We start from the raw sequence: 22,244 nt of genomic DNA on the forward strand, positions 1-22,244 counted from the left end.
AGGGACAACACTTTCCACTTAAACAGGCTAATAAGGGACAACACTTTCCACTTAAACAGGCTAATAAGGGACGACACTTTCCACTTAAACAGACTAATCAGGGACGACACTTTCCACTTAAACAGACTAATCAGGGACAACATTTTCCACTTAAACAGGCTAATAAGGGACAACAATTTCCACTTAAACAGACTAGTCAGTGAAAACACTTTCCACTTAAACAGACTAATCAGTGACGACACTTTCCACTTAAACAGACTAATCAGGGACGACACTTTCCACTTAAACAGACTAATCAGGGACGACACTTTCCACTTAAACAGGCTAATCAGGGACAACACTTTCCACTTAAACAGACTAATCAGGGACGACACTTTCCACTTAAACAGGCTAATTCAGGACGACACTTTCCACTTAAACAGGCTAATCAGGGACGACACTTTCCACTTATACAGGCTAATCAGGGACGACACTTTCCACATAAACAGGCTAATCAGGGACGACACTTTCCACTTAAACAGGCTTATAAGGGACAACACTTTCCACTTAAACAGGCTAATAAGGGACGACACTTTCCACTTAAACAGGCTAATCAGGGACGACACTTTCCACTTAAACAGGCGAATAAGGGACAACACTTTCCACTTAAACAGACTAATCAGGGACGACACTTGCCACTTAAACAGACTAATCAGGGACAACACTTTCCACTTAAACAGGCTAATAAGGGACGACACTTTCCACTTAAACAGGCTAATAAGGGACAACACTTTCCACTTAAACAGGCTAATAAGGGACAACACTTTCCACTTAAACAGGCTAATAAGGGACGACACTTTCCACTTAAACATTCTAATCAGGGACGACACTTTCCACTTAAACAGGCTAATAAGGGACGACACTTTCCACTTAAACAGACTAATCAGGGACGACACTTTCCACTTAAACAGACTAATCAGGGACAACACTTTCCACTTAAACAGGCTAATCAGGGACGACACTTTCCACTTAAACAGACTAATCAGGGACAACACTTTCCACTTTAACAGGCTAATAAGGGACGACACTTTCCACTTAAACAGGCTAATAAGGGACAACACTTTCCACTTAAACAGGCTAATAAGGGACGACACTTTCCACTTAAACAGGCTAATAAGGGACGACACTTTCGACTTAAACAGGCTAATAAGGGACGACACTTTCCACTTAAACAGGCTAATAAGGGACGACACTTTCCACTTAAACAGGCTAATAAGGGACGACACTTTCGACTTAAACAGGCTAATAAGGGACGACACTTTCCACTTAAACAGACTAATCAGGGACGACACTTTCCACTTAAACAGACTAATCAGGGACAACACTTTCCACTTAAACAGGCTAATAAGGGACGACACTTTCCACTTAAACAGACTAATCAGGGACGACACTTTCCACTTAAACAGACTAATCAGGGACAACACTTTCCACTTAAACAGGCTAATAAGGGACGACACTTTCCACTTAAACAGACTAATAAGGGACAACACTTTCCACTTAAACAGACTAATCAGGGACAACACTTTCCACTTAAACAGACTAATCAGTGACGACACTTTCCACTTAAACAGACTAATCAGGGACGACACTTTCCACTTAAACAGGCTAATAAGGGACGACACTTTCCACTTAAACAGACTAATCAGGGACGACACTTTCCACTTAAACAGGCTAATAAGGGACAACACTTTCCACTTAAACAGACTAATCAGTGACGACACTTTCCACTTAAACAGACTAATCAGGGACGACACTTTCCACTTAAACAGACTAATCAGGGACGACACTTTCCACTTAAACAGGCTAATCAGGGACAACACTTTCCACTTAAACAGGCTAATAAGGGACGACACTTTCCACTTAAACAGGCTAATCAGGGACGACACTTTCCACTTAAACAGACTAATCAGGGACAACACTTTCCACTTAAACTGGATTCTTGTTAGGAAGAGACTTCCTTTAAACAAATAAATCGTAAAAGCAGACTGCACAGTCTAATCTGGGACGATTCTGTACACACATGCATTAAAGCAGACTGCACAGTCTAATCTGGGACGATACTGTACACACATGCATAAAGCAGACTGCACAGTCTAATCTGGGACGATACTGTACACACATGCATTAAAGCAGACTGCACAGTCTAATCTGGGACGATACTTTACACACATGCATTAAACCCCGTTTTCCCAGAGGGGGGGTTCATATTGTGCCTATGACACTTCAGGGAGGGTCCGTATGTCTCCATGCACAAGGGGGCAGCCTCAGTGTGTGATGAAAATCACCACAAGGACCGGGATTGTGAACGAATCATGAACTGTTCCGAGTGCGTGGCAACATATCCATATTTTAAGAACGCACCGAAGGTATGTGGCTATTGTATAATGCTGTTCTCTATTGGCTAAAAAATAACAATACAAATTTGTTTCCACTTTTCAAGCCAACCCTGACTTATTTCTGGCATGCAATTTTTCTCAGTGCTCATTGGGAACTTTTTGAATACCATGTACGTCAGTCAGTGTGTGTGCTAATTTTTTCTTTTGACAAATGCTCCTTTTGAATAGCTCTGCAGATTTTATTGAAACTTCACAGGAATGATTCTTGTTTGACCAGAGTTTAAAATACATTGTAAAAATGTAAACTTCCAAAATGATCTTCTCTGAAACAACAATTGTCATGGTTTTAATATTTGGTATGTAACATTTTCTAGTTTTCCTCTACTAAGTTTAGTAAAGTTATGTCAATGCAACTTCAAAGTGCAGAAGGGGTCATTGTGTTCTACAAACACAGCTCTTGTTGATTCTGTTTCCAGACACAGGTGGTTAGCGTGTGGCTATGATATTAATTAGTGAAAACATCATTTTGAATGATAAATAATCATATTATAACGAAAAATTAACTTTTCTGAAAAAAAAAATATTTCACTATCAAATATATATATAACAAGGTATGCAACTCAAAATCAGCCCAAAACGGGGTGCATCGCTTTGAACAGCCATATCTTCATAAATTTTGCAGCGATTTTCACGATCTCGGTCTTATTCAACGCAGAAATGAATTTCCTTTCTGGAAATGTATATGTCTTGCAATATTTTAACAAATGCTGGGTCAACTTTTAAGAAATAACACGATACACAACACGCATGACCCAGTTGACAGTGATCATGCTGTCTTTAAGACTGAAATCTTCACGGAGTAAAGGGCAACTTCCCTACAAAGTTCATGTAGTTCGATACCATAATTCAATAAAACGTATGAAAAAACATTATTACCGTTCTTGTCGTTACATTCTGCATCAAGACTAACTGTCCAGCGCCGTTTGAAACCTTTGTTTACATACATTTCAACTAACTGACATTTTAAACATACGAGTGATTTCATTGGTCCAATGCGGAGGTGTGTCTTTACAACTGGAGATTTCATTCATAAAGAATACATGATCACTGTCAACTGGGTCATGCGTGTTGTGTATCGTGTTATTTCTTAAACGTTGACCCAGCATTTGTAAAAATATTGCAAGACATATACATTTCCAGAAAGGAAATTCATTTCTGCGTTGAATAAGACCGAGATCGTGAAAATCGCTGCACAATTGATGAAGATATGGCTGTTCAAAGCGATGCACCCCGTTTTGGGCTGATTTTGAGTTGCATACCTTGTTATATATATATTTGATAGTGAAATTTTTTTTTTTTCAGAAAAGTTAATTTTTCGTTATAATATGATTATTTATCATTCAAAATGATGTTTTCACTAATTAATATCATAGCCACACGCTAACCACCTGTGTTTCCAGAAAATATTACGGCATCATTGAGTAATGCAATAATATTATCATGGTTACAGACTTGAAAATGTTGCAGTAACTGCTGTATTACTTATTCCTATAATAGTGCCATGGATACAGACCTGTAATTGCTTACTCCGATAATATTACCATGATGGTTACAGACCTGTAAATGGTGCAGTAACTGCCTGATCGGGCGATGCATCAAGCGCGGGTCCACCTGCAGCAACAACCACGGCTGCGACGTGTTCCAGATCAAGGGAGGAGTCCCTCAGGTGTCCCCTTCTCAGCCTGGCTGCCCAGTGAAATCATGTTTGGCCTCCACCTGCAAACGCTGCCTTGAGAAAGACTGCCTATGGACCAAGGGGATTACCAGACGTGAGTTTGTCATAGGAACTGAGGAGGGGGGGGGGGGGGCAGAATTATTTTGTGTCTAAGGGGGCACAATAAAAAGGTGGAGTTTGAAATTTATCACTCTTGTAGAAACAATTTGACCATGAATTTTTGCATCTAGCAAAAAAATAGTACCTTTTTCTCCCTCTTGCAGAGACAATAGGATCGTTTAACCGAGACATACTTGCCCCAGATGTATTCCAATCGTTCCCTATTTCAGAAACAATAGGACCATTGTTCCCATCTCAAGGCTGGACTTGCTTGCCCCAGATGTACCAATCGTTCAGGAACGGCAGCGTTGCCACGGTGATCAGCAAGCCTGGTGACTGCCCCGCCCCCTGCCAGGACCACAAGTTGTGTGAGACGTGTCTCGGGTCAAAGGGGTCGGAGGGCGGCTCACTTGAGTGTTACTGGAGTGTAACCCTTGCAGAGGTGAGTGCAGTTTAACCCTTGCAGAGGTGTGTATATAGTTTGCTTTTATGAATTATCCGTCCATTACCATTCAAGTTCATGTTAACATATTGGTATGAATGAACTAAGTCACATGTTTACATATTGGTATGAATGAACTAAGTCACATGTTTACATATTGGTATGAATGAACCAAGTCGCATGTTAACATATTGGTATGAATGAACTAAGTCACATGTTTACATATTGGTATGAATGAACTAAGTCACATGTTTACATATTGGTATGAATGAACTAAGTCACATGTTTACATATTGGTATGAATGAATCAAGTCACATGTTTACATATTGGTATGAATGAACCAAGTCACATGTTTACATATTGGTATGAATGAACTAAGTCACATGTTTACATACTATTACTGCGGACATCATTATTGTAATATCAAAATAAAGATCTTTGTTTGAATTTTGATATTGTTTTGGTGTTAATATGTGGTCCTAGATAGTAGATAAACATCTAAATATAAAAAGAAACTCTAAACATGGAGCAAATACAAGAATAGTCTCATGTCTATATAGGCTCTGTTACAGAGCAGGGTACATATAAATACACATGACCAATAAAGTTATACTTAGCTGAATATAGCGTCAGTTACACTGTGCATTTATGCATTATTCATCCCCTTATATTACTATCTGCAGATGAGGCTGATAAGCCTGTTTGGCTATCAAGACATGATATGTTCCTGTTCAAGTAAACATGAAAGTTTTTTTAATGAGATTTTTCTTAATACAATATTTTTTATTAGCTCACCTGAGCAGGATATGCTGAGTGCTCAAATTGGGCTATTGGGATCACCATATGTTTGGGGTCCATAGTTTTCAGGTGTGCTATGTGCAGTGCATGTCGTCAACTTTTTAGCTCACCTAAGCGATAGCTCGAGGTGAGCTATTGTGATCACTCAGCGTCCGGCGTCCGTCCGTCTGTCCGTCCGTCCGTATACAAATTTGTAAACATCTTCTTCTACTAAACCATTGAGCCAATTTCAACTAAATTTCATGTGGAGCATCCCTAGGTCATGGGACAAAAGAATTGTTAAAAAAAATTTGATCACATAACCAAGATGGCCGCCATGACCATATATGGTAAAAACCTTAAAAAATCTTCTTGTCAGAAACCGCTCATCAGATTTTCAAAAAATTTCACAGGGATGACCTTTGAGGGCTCCCCTGAAAATGTTGTTCAAAGATATTTTATTCGTCAAAAAACATGGCCGCAGGAGCTCGTTGAACTTTGCATGTTTATTCGTTTTTGCCTATTTTGTGAAAACTTTCAAAAATCTTCCACATTTTTTGTCCAATCCTTTCCAAATTTGCACAGTGTCTTTATATCAATGAGGACACAAACCCTACAAAAAATGAGCATTATTGGTCCATGAAGTACAGAATTACCTCCCCTTGAATTGAGAAAATGGTGTTTATGCAATAAAGTCCAAATTTTTCATCCAATTCTTTCCAAACTTTTAAGGATTTAGCATTGTTCAAACAAGGGAAACAACTAAGGTTAATGCATGTTCTTTTTATTACAGATTTGCCTCCCTTTAATTCATTCAGAATCTCATTTTACAGCAGAGATTCCAAATCTGACCTGTAAATGAGCCCCATATTTACTGCTGGTGCTATGTTACCTTTTCCCATTTGATCATTCTTAAGTATTGGTCTTGTAATGCTGCTACTGCTACTGCTACTGCTACTGCTACTACTACTACTACTACTACTACTACTACTACTACTACTACTACTACTACTTCTACTACTACTACTACTACTACTACTACTACTACTACTACTACTACTACTACTACTACTACTACTATTTCTTTTGCTACCACCACCACCACCACCTACTACTACTACTCTATTACTACTACTACTACTACTACTACTACTACTACTACTACTACTACTACTACTACTACTACTACTACTACTAGTACTACTACTACTAGTACTACTACCACAACCACCACCACCACCACCACCACCACCACGTCTGCTATTACTACTTCTACTACTACTGCCACTACTAATACTACTTTTACCACTACTACTACTACTACTACTACTACTACTACCACTACCACTACTACTACTACTACTACTACTACTACTACTTCTACTACTACTTCTACTACTACTACTACTACTACTACTTCTACTACTACTACTACTACTACTACTACTACTACTACTACAACTACTATTACTACTACTACTACTACTACTACTACTACTACTACTACTACTACTACTACTACTACTACTACTACTACTACTACACCACCACCACCACCACCACCACCATTCACAGTGACAAAAAACGTATTCACACAATGGCTGCTACTACAACTTATAGCCCATATAGGGGGGCATGCATGTTTTACAAACAGCCCTTGTTTCTATGGGATTTTAACCACAACTGTTCATGTTTATCTCCGACACATATTTTTAGGTCACCTGTCATGAAGTGACACAGTGAGCTTATGTGATCGTGTGATGTCCGGTGTCCGTTGTGCGTGCCTGCGTGTGTCCGTGCGTCCGTCTGTCAACAATTTGTTTGTGTAGACAGCAGAGGTCACAGTTTGCATCCAATCTTGATGAAATTTGGTCAGAATGTTTATCTTGATGAAATCCGGTTTGGGATTGTATTTGGGTCATCTGGGGTCAAAAACAAGGTCACTAGGTCAAATAATAGAACAACCTTCTGTAGACAATAGAGGTCACAAATTTCATCCAATCTTTATGAAATTTGGTCAGAATGTTTATCTTGATGAAATCTGGGTTGGGATTTTATTTGGGTCATCTGGGGTCAAAAACTAGGTCACTAGGTCAAATAATAGAAAAACCTTGTGTAGACAATAGAGATCACAGTTTTCATCCAACCTTTATGAAATTTGGTCAGAATTCTTGATGAAATCTGGGTGGGATTGTATTTGGGTCATCTGGGGTAAAAATCTAGGTCAAATAAATAGAAAAACCTTGTGTTGACAATAGAGGTCACAGTTTTCATCCAATATTTATGAACTGTGGTCAGAATGTTTATCTTGATGAAATCTGGATTGGGATTGTATTTGGGTCATCTAGAGTCAGGAACTAGGTCACTAGGTCAAATCATAGAAAAACATTGTGTAGACAATAGAGGTCATAGTTTTCATCTGATCTTAATGAGTCAGGTGAGCGATTCAGGGCCATCATGGCCCTCTTGTTGCTGGTTTCAACTCTAGAGGCCACATTGTTCTTCCAATCTTGTTGAAACTTATGGAGAATGTTTATCTCGACAAAATCCAGGCCGAGTTTTAATCTGGGCCACATGTGTGTCTCAAAACTGGGTCACTTGGTCAAATCTGAGATAAAACCTTGTGACCACTCTAGTTTTTATGCCCCCGAAGGAGGGCATAAAGTGATCACACTGTCCGTCTGTCAGTCCTTTTGTCGGTCACACTTTGCGTTTAGGTTTCGAAAAATGCTCATAACTTCTATGTGGATTCAGATGTAACATTCATATTTAGTATGCATGTGTATATGGACGAGGCCTTTCCATATGCACATTAATTTTGACCTCTTTGACCTTGACCTTAAACTTAGGGTCCGTGTTTAGGTTTCGAAAAATGCGTTTAGTTTTCGAAAAATGCAAATAATTTCTTTCAAAGCGTTTATCGGGGGCATATGTCATCCTATGGAGACAGGTCTTGTTATTTGTGCATACTTAATTATTCAATTATATGTTTAATTATGGGTATCAATTTAAAAAGTCATATATGAACATACTTCAATGAGGAACTAGTTACATTATATCTGTCATATTAAAATAGACTACTTTGTTATGAATTTTGTTATTGTTCTGGTCTTAAACATAGTTTACGATCAACAGGGTTCACAGGGGTTTACACACGGACTGGACAGAATGTAAACACACCACTAAGTACTTTATTTTGCAAATAAGTCAATTTATTGAAATATATTTGCAAACATCTTTAGTGCATAACAGACAGTTTTTATTGGAGTTTGTGCCAATATTTTAAGATTTAAGAATAAATCCTTCATTACGTCTGAAATCAGTGCCAAAATTTAACGTTGCGTGCAGCAAAACTGTGTAAATGAATGCTGTGCAGCATAACCCTGTAAATGAATGCTGTGCACATCATATCTTTGGCCAAGAACACTGGCTTTTTAAAATAAAGTAATTCTGATGCATATTTAATTTCCATAAGCAGCACCAAACTTTATTTTATGCACTAGTTGAAATTCTTAAAAAAAATAAAAATAAAAGTTATTTGAAAAAAGCTCTACTGACCGGTTTGTTTACCGGTACATACAATAAACGTTTAATTGTGAACCCCACAAAGTCATGTGATCCTGTACCATGTAAAATGTGGCGGTACAAAATGTCCAGTCTATTTTTTAATTAAGATTGAGACAATCACACCACAGTCTAATAAAATCAGAAGATAAACATCACAATATGGAAAGGAACTCAAAACGTGGAAATAAATTAATACAAAAACAATATATTGTACAATAGGCTCTGTTACAAGGCATGTATTCAGCATACATGTCACTACAAAGTGGCAATAAAGTTATACTAAAATGTAAATGAAATTAGTTACACTCCCTGCGTGCCTACAGGTCTATACAAAGAACAAATACAAATGTCTGGGAAAACAAAGTTAATTGCATGTGTGTAAAGTGTTGTCTAAGATAAGCTTTTGCAGCAACACAGGCTAATCATTATGACACTTTCAGCTTTATGGTATTTTTTGTTTGGAGCAGGTCTCTTTGTAGCAAAAAAAGTTAAGCAGAAAGTATTGTCCCTAATTAGCCTGTGCAGACTGCAGGCTAATCTATCTACTATTTCCAGAGCCAGGTTCAAATACAAATAAATCAATACTCACACGTGAATGCTGTGTTACAGTGCATACCCCCGGCCTACACGTCCCTGCACTGCCTGGGTGGGGTGTGTGGGACACTCCTCCAGGGGGAGCCAGGCAGATGCCCCGCCCCCTGCTCAACGTACACCAAGTGTGCGGACTGTAGACGGGCCCCAGGCTGCGGCTGGTGCGCGCACGGGGGCGAGAACGGGGTTGGGGTCTGTTCACCGGGGACACTCAGCGGGCCGGAACACTCGGAAATGTGTGCGAAGAAGAACAGCGTGTTTACTGGTCAGTGTGTTTTTGTGGGCCCATTATTCGACCCCGTTCTCAATGTCAAAAAGTATATTATTTTCCCAAATGACTGCCTTAACCCTTTGCATGCTGGGAAATTTGTAGTCTGCAAAAATGTCGTCTGCTGACTTTCTAAAATCAGCATTTTCTTCGATTTTTTTCAAAGAATACTATCAGAATAGCAAACAGTTTGGATCCAGATGAGATGCCACTTTCTGTGGCGTCTCATCTGGATCCAAACTGTTTGCAAAGGCCTTCAAAATTCGGTTCCAGCACTGTAAGGGTTAAATTCCATAAAATTATGAAATGTTGATTTGTTTATTAAATGCAACATTTAGTTAGTTTCCCTATGCAGCTCTATGGGTTTAACCTTAGAAAAAAAAAAATGTTGAAAACACTAATTCTCATTTTTATGCCCTCGGATCGAATGATCGGGGGTATATTGTTTTTGGCCTGTCTGTCTGTCTGTCTGTCATTCTGTGGAAAACTTTATCCTTGGTTAAAGTTTTGCAATATTGCAGATAGCAAGTTGATATTTGGCATGCATGTGCATCTCATGGAGCTGCACATTTTGAGTGGTGAAAGGTCAAGGTCATCCTTCAAGGTCAAAGGTCAAATGTATGGCTTCAAAGCGGCGCAATAGGGGGCATTGTGTTTCTGACAATTACATCTCTTGTTTTTAAAGTATTTCTTACCAGAAAATTAATTGCACCAACTGTATCTAATTAGTCAAAACGATGCAATTTTTCCTAATACAAAGGGTCCACAAGTCTAAAAATATATTTTTATGTCCCCCACTTTTGCAATATTGAAGATAGCAACTTGATATTTGGCATGCATATGTATCTCATGGAGCTGCATATTTTGAGTGGTGAAAGGTCAAGGTCATTCTTCAAGGTCAAAGGTCAAATATATGAGTCAAAATCGCTCATTTAATGTACACTTTTGCAATATTTCAATATTCAAGATAGCAACTTGATATTTAGCATGCATGTGTATCTCATGGAGCTGCACATTTTGAGTGGTGAAAGGTCAAGGTCATCCTTCAAGGTCAGAGGTCAAATATATGTTGCCAAAATCGCTCATTTTATGAGTACTTTTGCAATATTGAAGATAGCAACTTGATATTTGGCATGCATGTGTATCTCATGGAGCTGCACATTTTGAGTGGTGAAAGGTCAAGGTCAAGGTCATCCTTCAAGGTCAAATATATGGGTCAAAATTGCTCATGTAATGTCACTTCTGCAATATTGAAGCTAGCAATTTTATATTTGACATGCATGTGTATCTCATGGAGCTGCACATTTTGAGTGGTGAAGAGTCAAGGTCAAGGTCATCCTTCAAGGTCAAACGTCATATACAGAGACATAGTGTTTCACAAGCTCATCTTGTTATAGCAATTGTTATTGTTGCCAAGAGCTCTACTTTGCAGTTTTATAGCTTATTGACAACATTTTTGTGATATTTTAGGAAATAATTCTGTGAATTATTTTGTTCCATGTCCACTGTTTAACACCCTAAATTTGTTAAAGTTCTTTGTAAAACCTGAATATGAAAGATAAAAAATTATTCCATTTGGTTGACCTAATGTTGTTGAGAATAATTGTTGTATTATGGTTATTATAGGTAAAGAACAGCCAATTTGTTGAGAAGTTATTGGTAGAAAAATATCCAAAATAACTGTATTGATTACTTGAATGAAGAACAGCATATTGGCTGAGAAGATTATTTGTGGGTAAAAGTCCCTATAGATTACTTCTTATGTCGTTTTTTAAAGATAATCTATAGAATATGCATCTTATTTTTAGCTGACCTGAGCACAACGTGCTCATGGTGAGGTTTTGTGATCACCTTTTGTCTGTCATGCGTCGTCAACATTTCACTTGTTAACTCTCAAGACGCCACATTTATTGTCCAATCTTCATGAAATTTGGTCAGAAGATTGGTCTCAATAATATCTTGGATGAGTGCGAAAATGGCTACGTTTGCTTGAAAAACATCGCTTTCAAGGGGTGGGGCATTTTTAGCTCGACTATTATATATGAAATATATATAGTGGAGCTATCCTACTCACCCCGGTGTTTGTGTTGGCGTTTGCGTGCAAATGCAAAGAGCAGACAACTCTATTAAGCACTTTGTAATAATTATGGCCCCTTTTCCACTTACAATATGCAGCAAATGTTAAAGTTTGTGTACTTCCCCAATTATTTCCTATGTCCCTTGACATATTGCTTTCATATTTTGCATACTTGTTTACCAACATGACCCCAACCTATAAACAAGAGTAGACAACTGTATCAAGCATTTTGACAGAATTATTGCCCCTTTTATACTTAGAACATGCATATTATTGATAATTCTATGTAAAAGTTTGTGTACTTCCCCAATTATTTCCTATGTCCTTTGACATATTGCTTTTATATTTTGCATACTTCTATACCAACATCACCCCAATCTATAAACAATAGCAGACGACTATATCAAGCATTTTGACAGAATTATGGCCCCTTTTATACTTAGAAAATTGAACATTTTGCTTAAATTGCCATGACTTCTTTATTTATGATCAGATTTTATTAATACTTTGACAAAACAACACTTACCTGAATACCACAATGGATTCCACCCTAACAATACCTCACGTCCCAGCCAAGATTCCCTGCCCCCCCCCCCCCACCTCCCACCCACCCCAATTGTTTTTTTTTTCCCTTTTTTTATTTTTGAAAGATCATCTAATAAATGACCACACCCCACATTAAACTCCCCTCTAAACCACCCCTACCCCCCCCCCCAAAAAAAAATAATATAACAAATATTATTTTTTCCTTTTTTAACCAGGTTTTCCGAAGGAAAAAACTGGTTATTAGATTGGCGAATGCGGGCGGGCTGGCTGGCTGGCGGGCTGGCTTGGCTGGCGGGCTGGCGGAACAAGCTTGTCCGGGCCATAACTATGTCGTTCATTGTCAGATTTTAAAATCATTTGGCACATTTGTTCACCATCATTGGACGGTGTGTCGCGCAAAATAATTACGTCGATATCTCCAAGGTCAAGGTCACACTTTGAGTTCAAAGGTCAAAAATGGCCATAAATGAGCTTGTCCTGGCCATAACTATGTCATTCATTGTGAGATTTTAAAATCATTTGGCACATTTGTTCACTATCATGGGACGGTGTGTCGCACCAAAGAATCACGTCAATATCTCCAATGTCAAGGTCGCCACGACTAAAAATAGATTTTTTTAAAAAACAAACTTACAAAGGGGGTTAATTTTGTTTGTTCATTTCAATAGTTCTGTTTGAGTTTTCTCCCTTTATCAGATTTTTTTTTCACAATGAAAACCTGGTTTTGTGACAATTTTGTCCCTTGTTTATTTTTGAAACATCATCTAATAAATGCCCACACTTTACATTATACCCCCCTCTCAACCCCCCTACCCCCCCCCAAAAAAATAAATAATATTTTTTCCTTTTTTTATTTTTAAAATTTCGTCTAATAAATTATTGAATATGAACAATTTTCCCATGATGGCTTACGTTATACTGTCAAGCACTCGAATAGTCGAGCGCGCTGTCTTCTGACAGCTCATGTTCCTTATATGGCTATATATATTGCTATAGTAAAATCTTGTTAACACTCTAGAGGCCACATTTATTGTCTGATCTTCATGAAACTAGGTCAGAAGATTCATCCCAATAATATCTTGGACAAGTTCGAAAGTGATGCCGGTTGGTTGAAAAACATGGCCGCCAGGGGGCAGGGTATTTTGCCTAATATGGCTATAGTAAAACCTTGTTAACACTCTAGAGGCCACATTTATTTTCTGATCTTCATGAAACTTGCTCATAAGATTTGTCCCAATCAGATCTTGGATGAATTCAAAAATGGTAACCTTTGCTTGAAAAACATTGCTGTCAAGGGGCGGGGCATTTTTCCTTATATGGCTATATATGGCTGTAGTAAAATCTTGTAAACATGCTAGAGGCCACATTTATTGTCCAATCTTCATGAAACTTGGTCAGAAGATTCATCCCAATAATATCTTGGGATGAGTTCCAAAATGATGCTGGTTGGTTGAAAAACATAACCGCCAGGGGTCAGGGCATTTTTCCTTATTTGGCTATAGTAAAACCTTGTTAATACTCTAGAGGCCACATTTATTTTCCGATCTTCATGAAACTTGGTCAGAAGATAGGCCACAATGATACCTTGCATAAGTGTAAAAACGGTAACCTTTGCTTGAAAAACAAGGCTGCCAAGGGGCGGGGCATTTTTCCTAATATGGCTATATATTGCTATAGTAAAATCTTGTTAACACTCTAGAGGCCACATTTATTGTCCAATCTTCATGAAACTTGGTCAGAAGATTCATCCCAATAATATATTGGATGAGTTCAAAAAGGATGCCCTTTGGTTGAAAAACATGGCCGCCAGGGGTCGGGGCATTTTTTCCTTATATGGCTATAATAAAACCTTGTTAACACCCTAGAGGCCACATGTATTTTCCGATCTTCAGGAAACTTGGTCAGAAGATTTGTCCCAATGATATCTTGAATGAGTTTGAAAATGGTTTTGGTTTCTTAAAAAACATGGCCACCAGGGGGAGGGGCATTTTTCCTTATAAGGCTATATATATATATATGGCTTTTGTAAAACCTTGTTAACACTATAGAGGCAACATTTATTGTCCAATCTTCATGAAACTTGGTCAGAAGATTTGTCCCAAAAATATCTTGTTAACACAGGTGAGCGACTTTGGGCCTTTCAGGCACTCTTGTTTTAAATTACTTATATGTCTAAATCCTATTTTGGTCAACAATATCCTTTAAAGATTGATATATTCTGTACAGTTACATTACGCTGAGATATGAATGATCTATTTTGATATAAGACATGGAAGTTTTGTTAAAGATGTCAATAATAAGTCAAATCATTTTAAGACTTAAGTGAACACTTGTATGGTTGTCTAATAATCGTCGTGGCATAGTGGATGGTTTCTGCCTAGTGACTGGGAGGTCAAGGGTTTCTCCCCACTGTGAGAGCATTCTTAGATCTACCAGGCCTTTTCCGCTCCATTTTGGGAAAAACGCTACACTGGAATTTTTGGGATTTTCACGTCGTGACAAACCCTATTTTGGGGAAAAAAAAAAACAAAAAAACTGACTCAATTGGGAAAAATAATCGCATGTAAATAGTGTTTCTTATGTTTCAAAGAAGCCGTTAACTGGTAAATAACGACTATTTTGATAACATATGATTAAAATTTTACAAAATATATGAACATGTGTGATAAGTGCAGGTTTTTTTATCTTTAACATATTTTACTGTTTTTTTCAAAACAAATTCAAGGCAACAGATAATTAAATTTTGTAATATTTTTCTATTTTCTACACTGGATCATGTTAACTTATATATTTTAAAGTTTAAAAAAAAAATAATAATAATTTTTTTTTTAATGGGATTTTTTTTTCAATTGGGAAAAAAAACAACCAGATTTGCATTGGGAATGGGTTCGAATTTCGGACCAGTAGCATAGGGCGAAAAAGGCCTGTCTACCCCAAAATCACACCAAGTACTGGTTCTACCCAGGAGAAGAAATCAAGAGCATTCAATACCACTTAGGCTTTCAGTACAATGGTGAATAGTTTTTAAACTAACTGTTGTCAATGTTTCACAGACAAGGACTCCTATGCCCGTGACCCCCATTGGTCGTACGGTACATGCCCGCCGGAGGATGAGTGTCGTAACGGTCACCACGCATGCGATCTTGAGACAGAGGACTGCAGTGACCTGTCTGACGGGTTCCTGTGCACCTGTAAAAAGGCTACATCCGAGGCGAGGAGTAAGTTCATAGGGCGTGTCTTTATAAATGGGAGCAAAGTGTGTGTTTTTGGTCAAGTTCGTTGTTGTTATTTGGCCCTGGTGTCAATGTTAAACAGTACATATTTTTCCCAAATGACTAGGCTGCCTAAAGTTCCCAATTTTAGGTTTCCAAGGCGAGGAGTAAGAACATAGGGCATGGGTTTAGTACTTGCCAATAGGTTGGGTAGACTTGAACTTGAGGGGCTTCCTTTCTTGAGCATGTGCAGGGCTGACCTGTGACAATGCACTAAACATCCTGCTGAGTGAACTGGCCAATAGGTTGGGTAGTCTTGAACTTGAGGGGCTTCCTTTCTTGAGCATGTGCAGGGCTGACCTGTGACAATGCACTAAACATCCTGCTGAGTGAACTGGCCAATAGGTTGGCTAGTCTTGAACTTCAGGGGCTTCCTTTCTTGAGTATGTGCAGGGCTGACCTGTGACAATGCACTAAACATTTACCACTCAGACACCCATCTTGTAGGTGTCTATAGTCCCTTAAAAAATAAATTTAAATTGGAGACATTTCTTAATAGAATTCAAGATTTAAAGGCTTCATTTTCTATCCCTAAGATATACTGGTGGGCAGCAAACAGCATAAAATCTACACAGACTGCAGGTCAATTGCAATTTTAATTGGTCCACATTTTTATAAACAACTTTGCCCATTAAGTAGGACACTTTCTGCATGAACTGAATATTGGTTAAGTGGTCAAGTGAAGACTTCTAATTAATGAAGAATGCTATAAAGGCAGAAAGTGTAAACCCTGATTAGCCTGTGTGGACTGCACAGGCTAATCTGGGACGACACTTTACGCACATCCATTAAGTCCAGTTTTCCAAGAACTCGTCTCATCATCAAATTGCATATCTGATATCATGCTTTACACATTTCAGCGAGGGCAGGAGCATCTGTAACCCCGGTTTGCCACCAGGCCTGCGTGCATGGGACATGCGTGAAACCAGACACATGCGACTGCCATTTTGGATACATCGGCAAGAACTGCTCCACCAAGTGCGAGTGTAACGGGCACAGCACGTGCCGTAGTGAGGAAGAGAAGAATATCTGCCTTAACTGTACAGACAATACTCAGGTAAGTAGTTGGTATTTCCTGATTGGACGATATGTTTTTGCTGTTTATTACCCCCTGCTAAGGCGGAGGTATACAGTATTGGCGTGGTCCGTCGATCCGTCCTGTAACAAAATTTATTTTGCTCGGGGATATCAATTCAGCTAATTTGCCTGTTTTGTCCTGATTTATGTTACAAATTTGGATAATTGTTGCATGTCTTTCCATGTTAAGGTGCCTATTTAGGTCATATAAGGTGATGTTTCATTATTCAAGTCTCAGAAGGCTTGACATTACAGTGATTTTTTTGCCCAAAATTACAGCCTTTTACATGCTGTTTCCCAATGGCAAAAAGTAACATTATTTCCCAAAAATCTTACCAAAATTCCCCACAAGAAGATGACAAACTTTTCCAATAAACTCAATAATTGGTTTATTAAGTTTATTATACAGTGATATAATTCTTATCACTTTATAATATAATTGTAATTCTATTTTAATAGGATGTTATGTAAGTTTATTATACCCTTAGATTTTTATGAAGGAGTTTTAATGTTAAAATGTGTATGTTTTGAACACAATTCACTTATTGTAAAGGTCCTGATGTCATAATGTCTATATTGTGCATGCAAAATTCCTCTACAGTGTCTTGAACTTAATATAGGTCATCCCTTTTTTGGGGGTCCCGATGTCAGAATTTTTTTATAAAGTTTTATATATATTGTATTTCATAATTCATTTTCATTTAAAGTGTCATATACAGTCCAGTTCTTAAATTTCTGTTTCCTGTTTTAAGGGGTCACATGTAAGTTGGGGATTCATGTACAGTCATGTACTCAATATTTGTCATTCCTGTTTCAGGGTTGCAATGCCAGGAGTGCAAGCCCCTGTACGTGGGGGACCCTAAAGATGGCGGCCACTGCACTTCCTGTACAGAGTTCTGTAATGAGCATTCAGATGTGTGCATTCGTTTCAACCACTACGCCAAGAGCGCCCAGATAATGGGTCTTCTTGAAAGATTCAAGGACGTGAAGTCACCAGGTTTCATGAGCGAGGTAGATTAAAGAAAATATTTTCAATTTAACAAATTTACCATAAAAAATGCCCTGTCCTTAGAGTATTTTATTGATTTTATTTAAGGTCTGTTTTGTAATTCAGGCCTGAGATTCTTCTACTTTTCTTTTAATTTCATTTTTTAATGAAATTGTGATCAGAAGGGTTGTTGAAAGTTATGAGAACTTGTTAAAATGCCAAGATTAAAAAAAAAATCCTTGAATTTCCTACTGGATGATATTAAAGTTTATTTTTGTTTCAAACGTGTTTATAAGTGTCTTTTAATTTTCAAATAGTTCTTCTAACTTGCAAACCTTTCATAAAGCAGCAGTTTTCTTTTCTTAAAGAATGAAACTATGTACTGAATGTGATTAAATTTTGTTAGAGAATAGTTTGTTTGGTATAAATCCTGTAATGTTTTTTTCTCATTCTCCAAAAGTCAGCAAAGAACCCTTTATTAAATGTGCGAAGAACTTAGAAGCAATATGCATATAGCCCCATTTACCCAGAGCTAGACTCACATATATTTTTTTAATTGGGCTAATTATGTAGTTATCAAATGCCAGCAATTTGTTATATCCTTGTTACAGTTCATGAGGCTCCAGTCATCAGGCCCCAGGCTGAAGAACGAGACTATTTGCCTGAATTGCCAGCACCACACTAAGGATGATCGCTGTGAGACCTGCCTGCCCGGGTACTTCAGACGTCCGGGTATGAACCCGAGGAGCCTTGCATGAAGTGAGTAGTGATTTGACGAATGTATTGACAATGTATATCATGCAAAATACTATCATTGAAGACAATTCTTGAAACAAAAGAAAGAATTCTTCTTTGAAACTTCATATGTACATGCACCTTGATGAGTTCTACATGCCACACCCATTTTTGGGTCACTAGGTTAAAGGTCAAGGTCACTGTGACCACTAATATAAAACTAACTTTGCCTCTAACAACATAGTGCTTCCACCTAAAACTTTGAAACTTCATATGTACATGCACCTTGATGACTTCTACATGCCACACCCATTTTTGGGTCACTAGGTCAAAGGCCAAGCTCACTGTGACCTCTAATATAAAACTTTAACTTTGCCTCTAACATCACAGTGCTTCCACCTAAAACTTTGAAACTTCACATGTACAATGCACCTTGATGACTTCTACACGCCACAACCATTTTTGGGTCACTAGGTCAAAGGTAAAGGTCACTGTGACCTCTAAAAAAAAAAAAAAAATCTGACAAGCTTTCGCAGCCGAGCGTGGCACCGGTTATGCGGTGCTCCTTGTTTTAATGTCATAAATACTGACCTGTAATCGTATGCTTATACTTTCCAAGGGGGAAATAACTCATCCGGAATTTAACTGGGAATCCGCCACCTCAATACCGTAATACAGGCCAGGTTAAACATAGTGCAATGCAACCTAGCCAAAAATCGGTAACCAACCCTCAATATTCTTTCAATATATATACAAAAATATTAATCGAATAGCGGGGTGGGAGGTGGGACTTACCGATAACAGGTAAGTATTTAATAATTAAAATGAATTTTATTTAAAAAAATTTGTTTTAATGTCATAAATACTGACCTGTTATCGTATGCTGATTTTGCAGCTGCGGTGGGAAGGTTCGTATATATTTTCCCAACACAGTAGAAACCCATAAACAGGGTTATCAGCTAATGATATAAAGTAATCTTCGTTAAAACGGTATTAATTATGACTTCTCGGACAGAGTATATGTCTATGTTCGTAAAGAAGACACTACCGTAAGTGAAACCACAACAAGCCCAAACGTATACAAATTGTATTGTTGGCACTTCAGAAAACGAAGATAAAAAGATTGACAAGGTGGTCGGATTCCTTCAGTAAACAGCTTAGAGAGCACGTCAAAAAGTGGGGTGTGATTAATATATGCCCACAAAACAGACAGAGCTCTTAATTCATTAGCGGTCAGATCCTAAAAAGGAATGAATCCTTAGATAGGGATAAGATTAACTTTCCTTAGTCCGAGGTCTAACCCCGAGAAATAGAAGCCGCAGACACATCTCCCCTCCCCCCTTTTTTGGGGGAAATGAAGAGGTGTCTTTGAGAACCTCGAAGGGACTTCTGACTAACACTGCTGAGATAGAACTTCAAAGCCCTGATTGCCCAAAGAAGGTTTATCCTCATCTTCATGACTACCAGTTTAAGAAACTTGGAAAACTTGAAGGTAGAAGCCATATAGAGGACTGATATTAAGCAAGGAATCCTGGCTGACACAACAAAGTGAAAACGACAATAGATCCAACTGGAATTGGTCGTATTCACAGAAAAAGCATGAATTCACTTCTCCGTATGGTAAAAGCCAGAATAAGAAGGAAAACCGTCTTAAAATTATATGGAACTGTTAATAAGCCTGATGAAAAAAGGGTTCATTAGGGACTCATTAAGCTCCCAACATGTGACACAAGTCAAAACCCGCTTAAGAAGGTAAAGAAGGAACGAAAAACAGAGTGTTGACGTTCCATAGTTTGGATCAGTTCCAAAATAGTAAGACAGCACAGAGTTGCGATGACTTACACAAAAACAAGGTATACGAGAGCATATCTCTATCCTTTGATGAAGAAAAGAAGCAAATTCTTATCATCAAGGAAAAAGATGAGAAAAAACCTCTATGTATCTAGCAGAGTGAGTAAGGTAATAACTATGCGCTCAATTACCCAGTAAAAAAAAAATGATTTCCATAGAACCTTTATACAGTTCTGATGGAATTGTCCTGCACAAGTAACAAGGATTGAACTCTACAGAAAACGTTCTTCTGTAGAGATACTAAAAGTTATTAATGGCCAGACATGAGTGCACATTTTTGGATCAGTAAAAAATATGTCTCAGTGAGATATGATATTTGACCTTGAAGAAGTTTCCTGAAAATAATTGTACAGGAGACTTAAAGGTCGTAGAACCATAATCCCATGGTTCATTACGTATATTTCATGAAATTATGGCAAAAACTCAGTTATTGCAAAAACTCACCAAGAAAGCAAGATATTCCAGTTTATGTCAATGGACGAATGTATAACAATCGCACACCCTGCTGGATCGATTTCTGTGAACTGCATTGTTGACGTTTTTTCAGCATACCGGTATACACTGCGATATACGATCGCATAACGCTAATAACTAGCGTTTGATGATAAACAACATTCTTTGATATACTATGTACACCATGCAACTCGTCTGCAACTTCACTGGCGCGCATGCGCGATTACATTATTGAACCCAACGGAAAAATAATTCGAAAGAAAGAACTGCAGGACAAAAGGTCCAACAGGGCGTTGAGACGAACTGGTATGAGAAAGACGATAGAGAAAATTTGTTGTTCTTGCAAAGAACGAATAAGTTCCTGATTTCCAGTTACAAGGAGTGATAATATGATCACCTCCGTGTCTGTAAGTAAACCACGACCGATGTGTGATAGTTGAAACCATCACAAAGGAATCGTGAAAATGTGTTGTAAATGAAAAACAGCTAAAAAGAATTTTGCTTTTCAAGATGTATATGTGCAGGTGATATTCGTTAGGATACCACATAATTGAGAAAATCAAGATACGTTGTTCTATGTGATCGTCCATAACCTTATCTGCTCACATCTGTATAAGATGTAAGGAAGGTTGTGGTAGAATAAACTATATTCTTGCCAAGATAATCTTCTAGTCTAGACCACTGAATAGTGGTAAATAATGACAAAAGATGGAAATCTGTGTCATTAAATAATCCCGAGATTAATACAATTATCTTAAAAATAAAGCTGAAACGGACGTAAGAAAAGACGTCTCAGCAGAAGGACCGGTGACCGGACCGGTAAAATACCGACCGGTGACCGGAACCATTTGTCAAGGATGGGTGGGCAAAGAAACCACGGCAAGCCGAACTTTCCCACTCCAAACACACTTGAAAATTGGTAGAATAGGACAGTGTTTAACACTTATAAGTTAATGACCTATCTACAGAATATAGCCTCTTCTTGAACCAATAACAGGCGCCTTTAAATCCTGGATAATACAGGTCGCGAAGTCATCGATTTGCGAAGTACGGAAATATGATTGATAGTGGTACCCTCCGGATCGGATGTGTGATGGCAGAAAAAGGTGAAAACCCTAGGGGTACCTTAAGCGGGTCCACGCTTGCCGGTAGAATGCATGGAAGTCTTAAATTCTGACTTGATTAATCCATTTACTTCAAGACTTCTAACCTGGACGAATTCCGAAAGGAATACGACCAGTTATAGGAAGACGGCCTGTTATGGCCAGAAGTGTAATAGAAGAATAACTTTAAGATGAGGTCCCTCCAGATCCTAGGATCTAAGATCTGAGTTCAATAGGTCCTAAGCCATCTACAAGACTGTAGCCGCTATGCGGTCAATCTGATAGGC

At 38.2% G+C, this 22,244-nt stretch overlaps 1 protein-coding gene across 1 annotated transcript in view; it reads left to right on the plus strand.

Annotated features, from left to right (window-relative positions):
- The window catches only part of LOC127839852 (multiple epidermal growth factor-like domains protein 8), a 69,137-nt gene extending 50,564 nt beyond the window's left edge, over positions 1–18,573 (plus strand). The window contains exons 26-33 of the mRNA XM_052368242.1: positions 2,267–2,405; positions 3,991–4,204; positions 4,440–4,651; positions 9,606–9,852; positions 15,532–15,696; positions 16,611–16,790; positions 17,645–17,838; positions 18,427–18,573. Coding sequence (XP_052224202.1) covers positions 2,267–2,405; positions 3,991–4,204; positions 4,440–4,651; positions 9,606–9,852; positions 15,532–15,696; positions 16,611–16,790; positions 17,645–17,838; positions 18,427–18,573 — 1,498 coding nt within the window. The remainder of the gene's footprint in view (positions 1–2,266; positions 2,406–3,990; positions 4,205–4,439; positions 4,652–9,605; positions 9,853–15,531; positions 15,697–16,610; positions 16,791–17,644; positions 17,839–18,426) is intronic.
- Positions 18,574–22,244: the final 3,671 nt, after the last annotated feature.

The sequence above is a fragment of the Dreissena polymorpha genome, chromosome 7 (assembly GCF_020536995.1).
Source record: "Dreissena polymorpha isolate Duluth1 chromosome 7, UMN_Dpol_1.0, whole genome shotgun sequence".
Lineage (NCBI taxonomy): Eukaryota > Metazoa > Mollusca > Bivalvia > Myida > Dreissenidae > Dreissena > Dreissena polymorpha.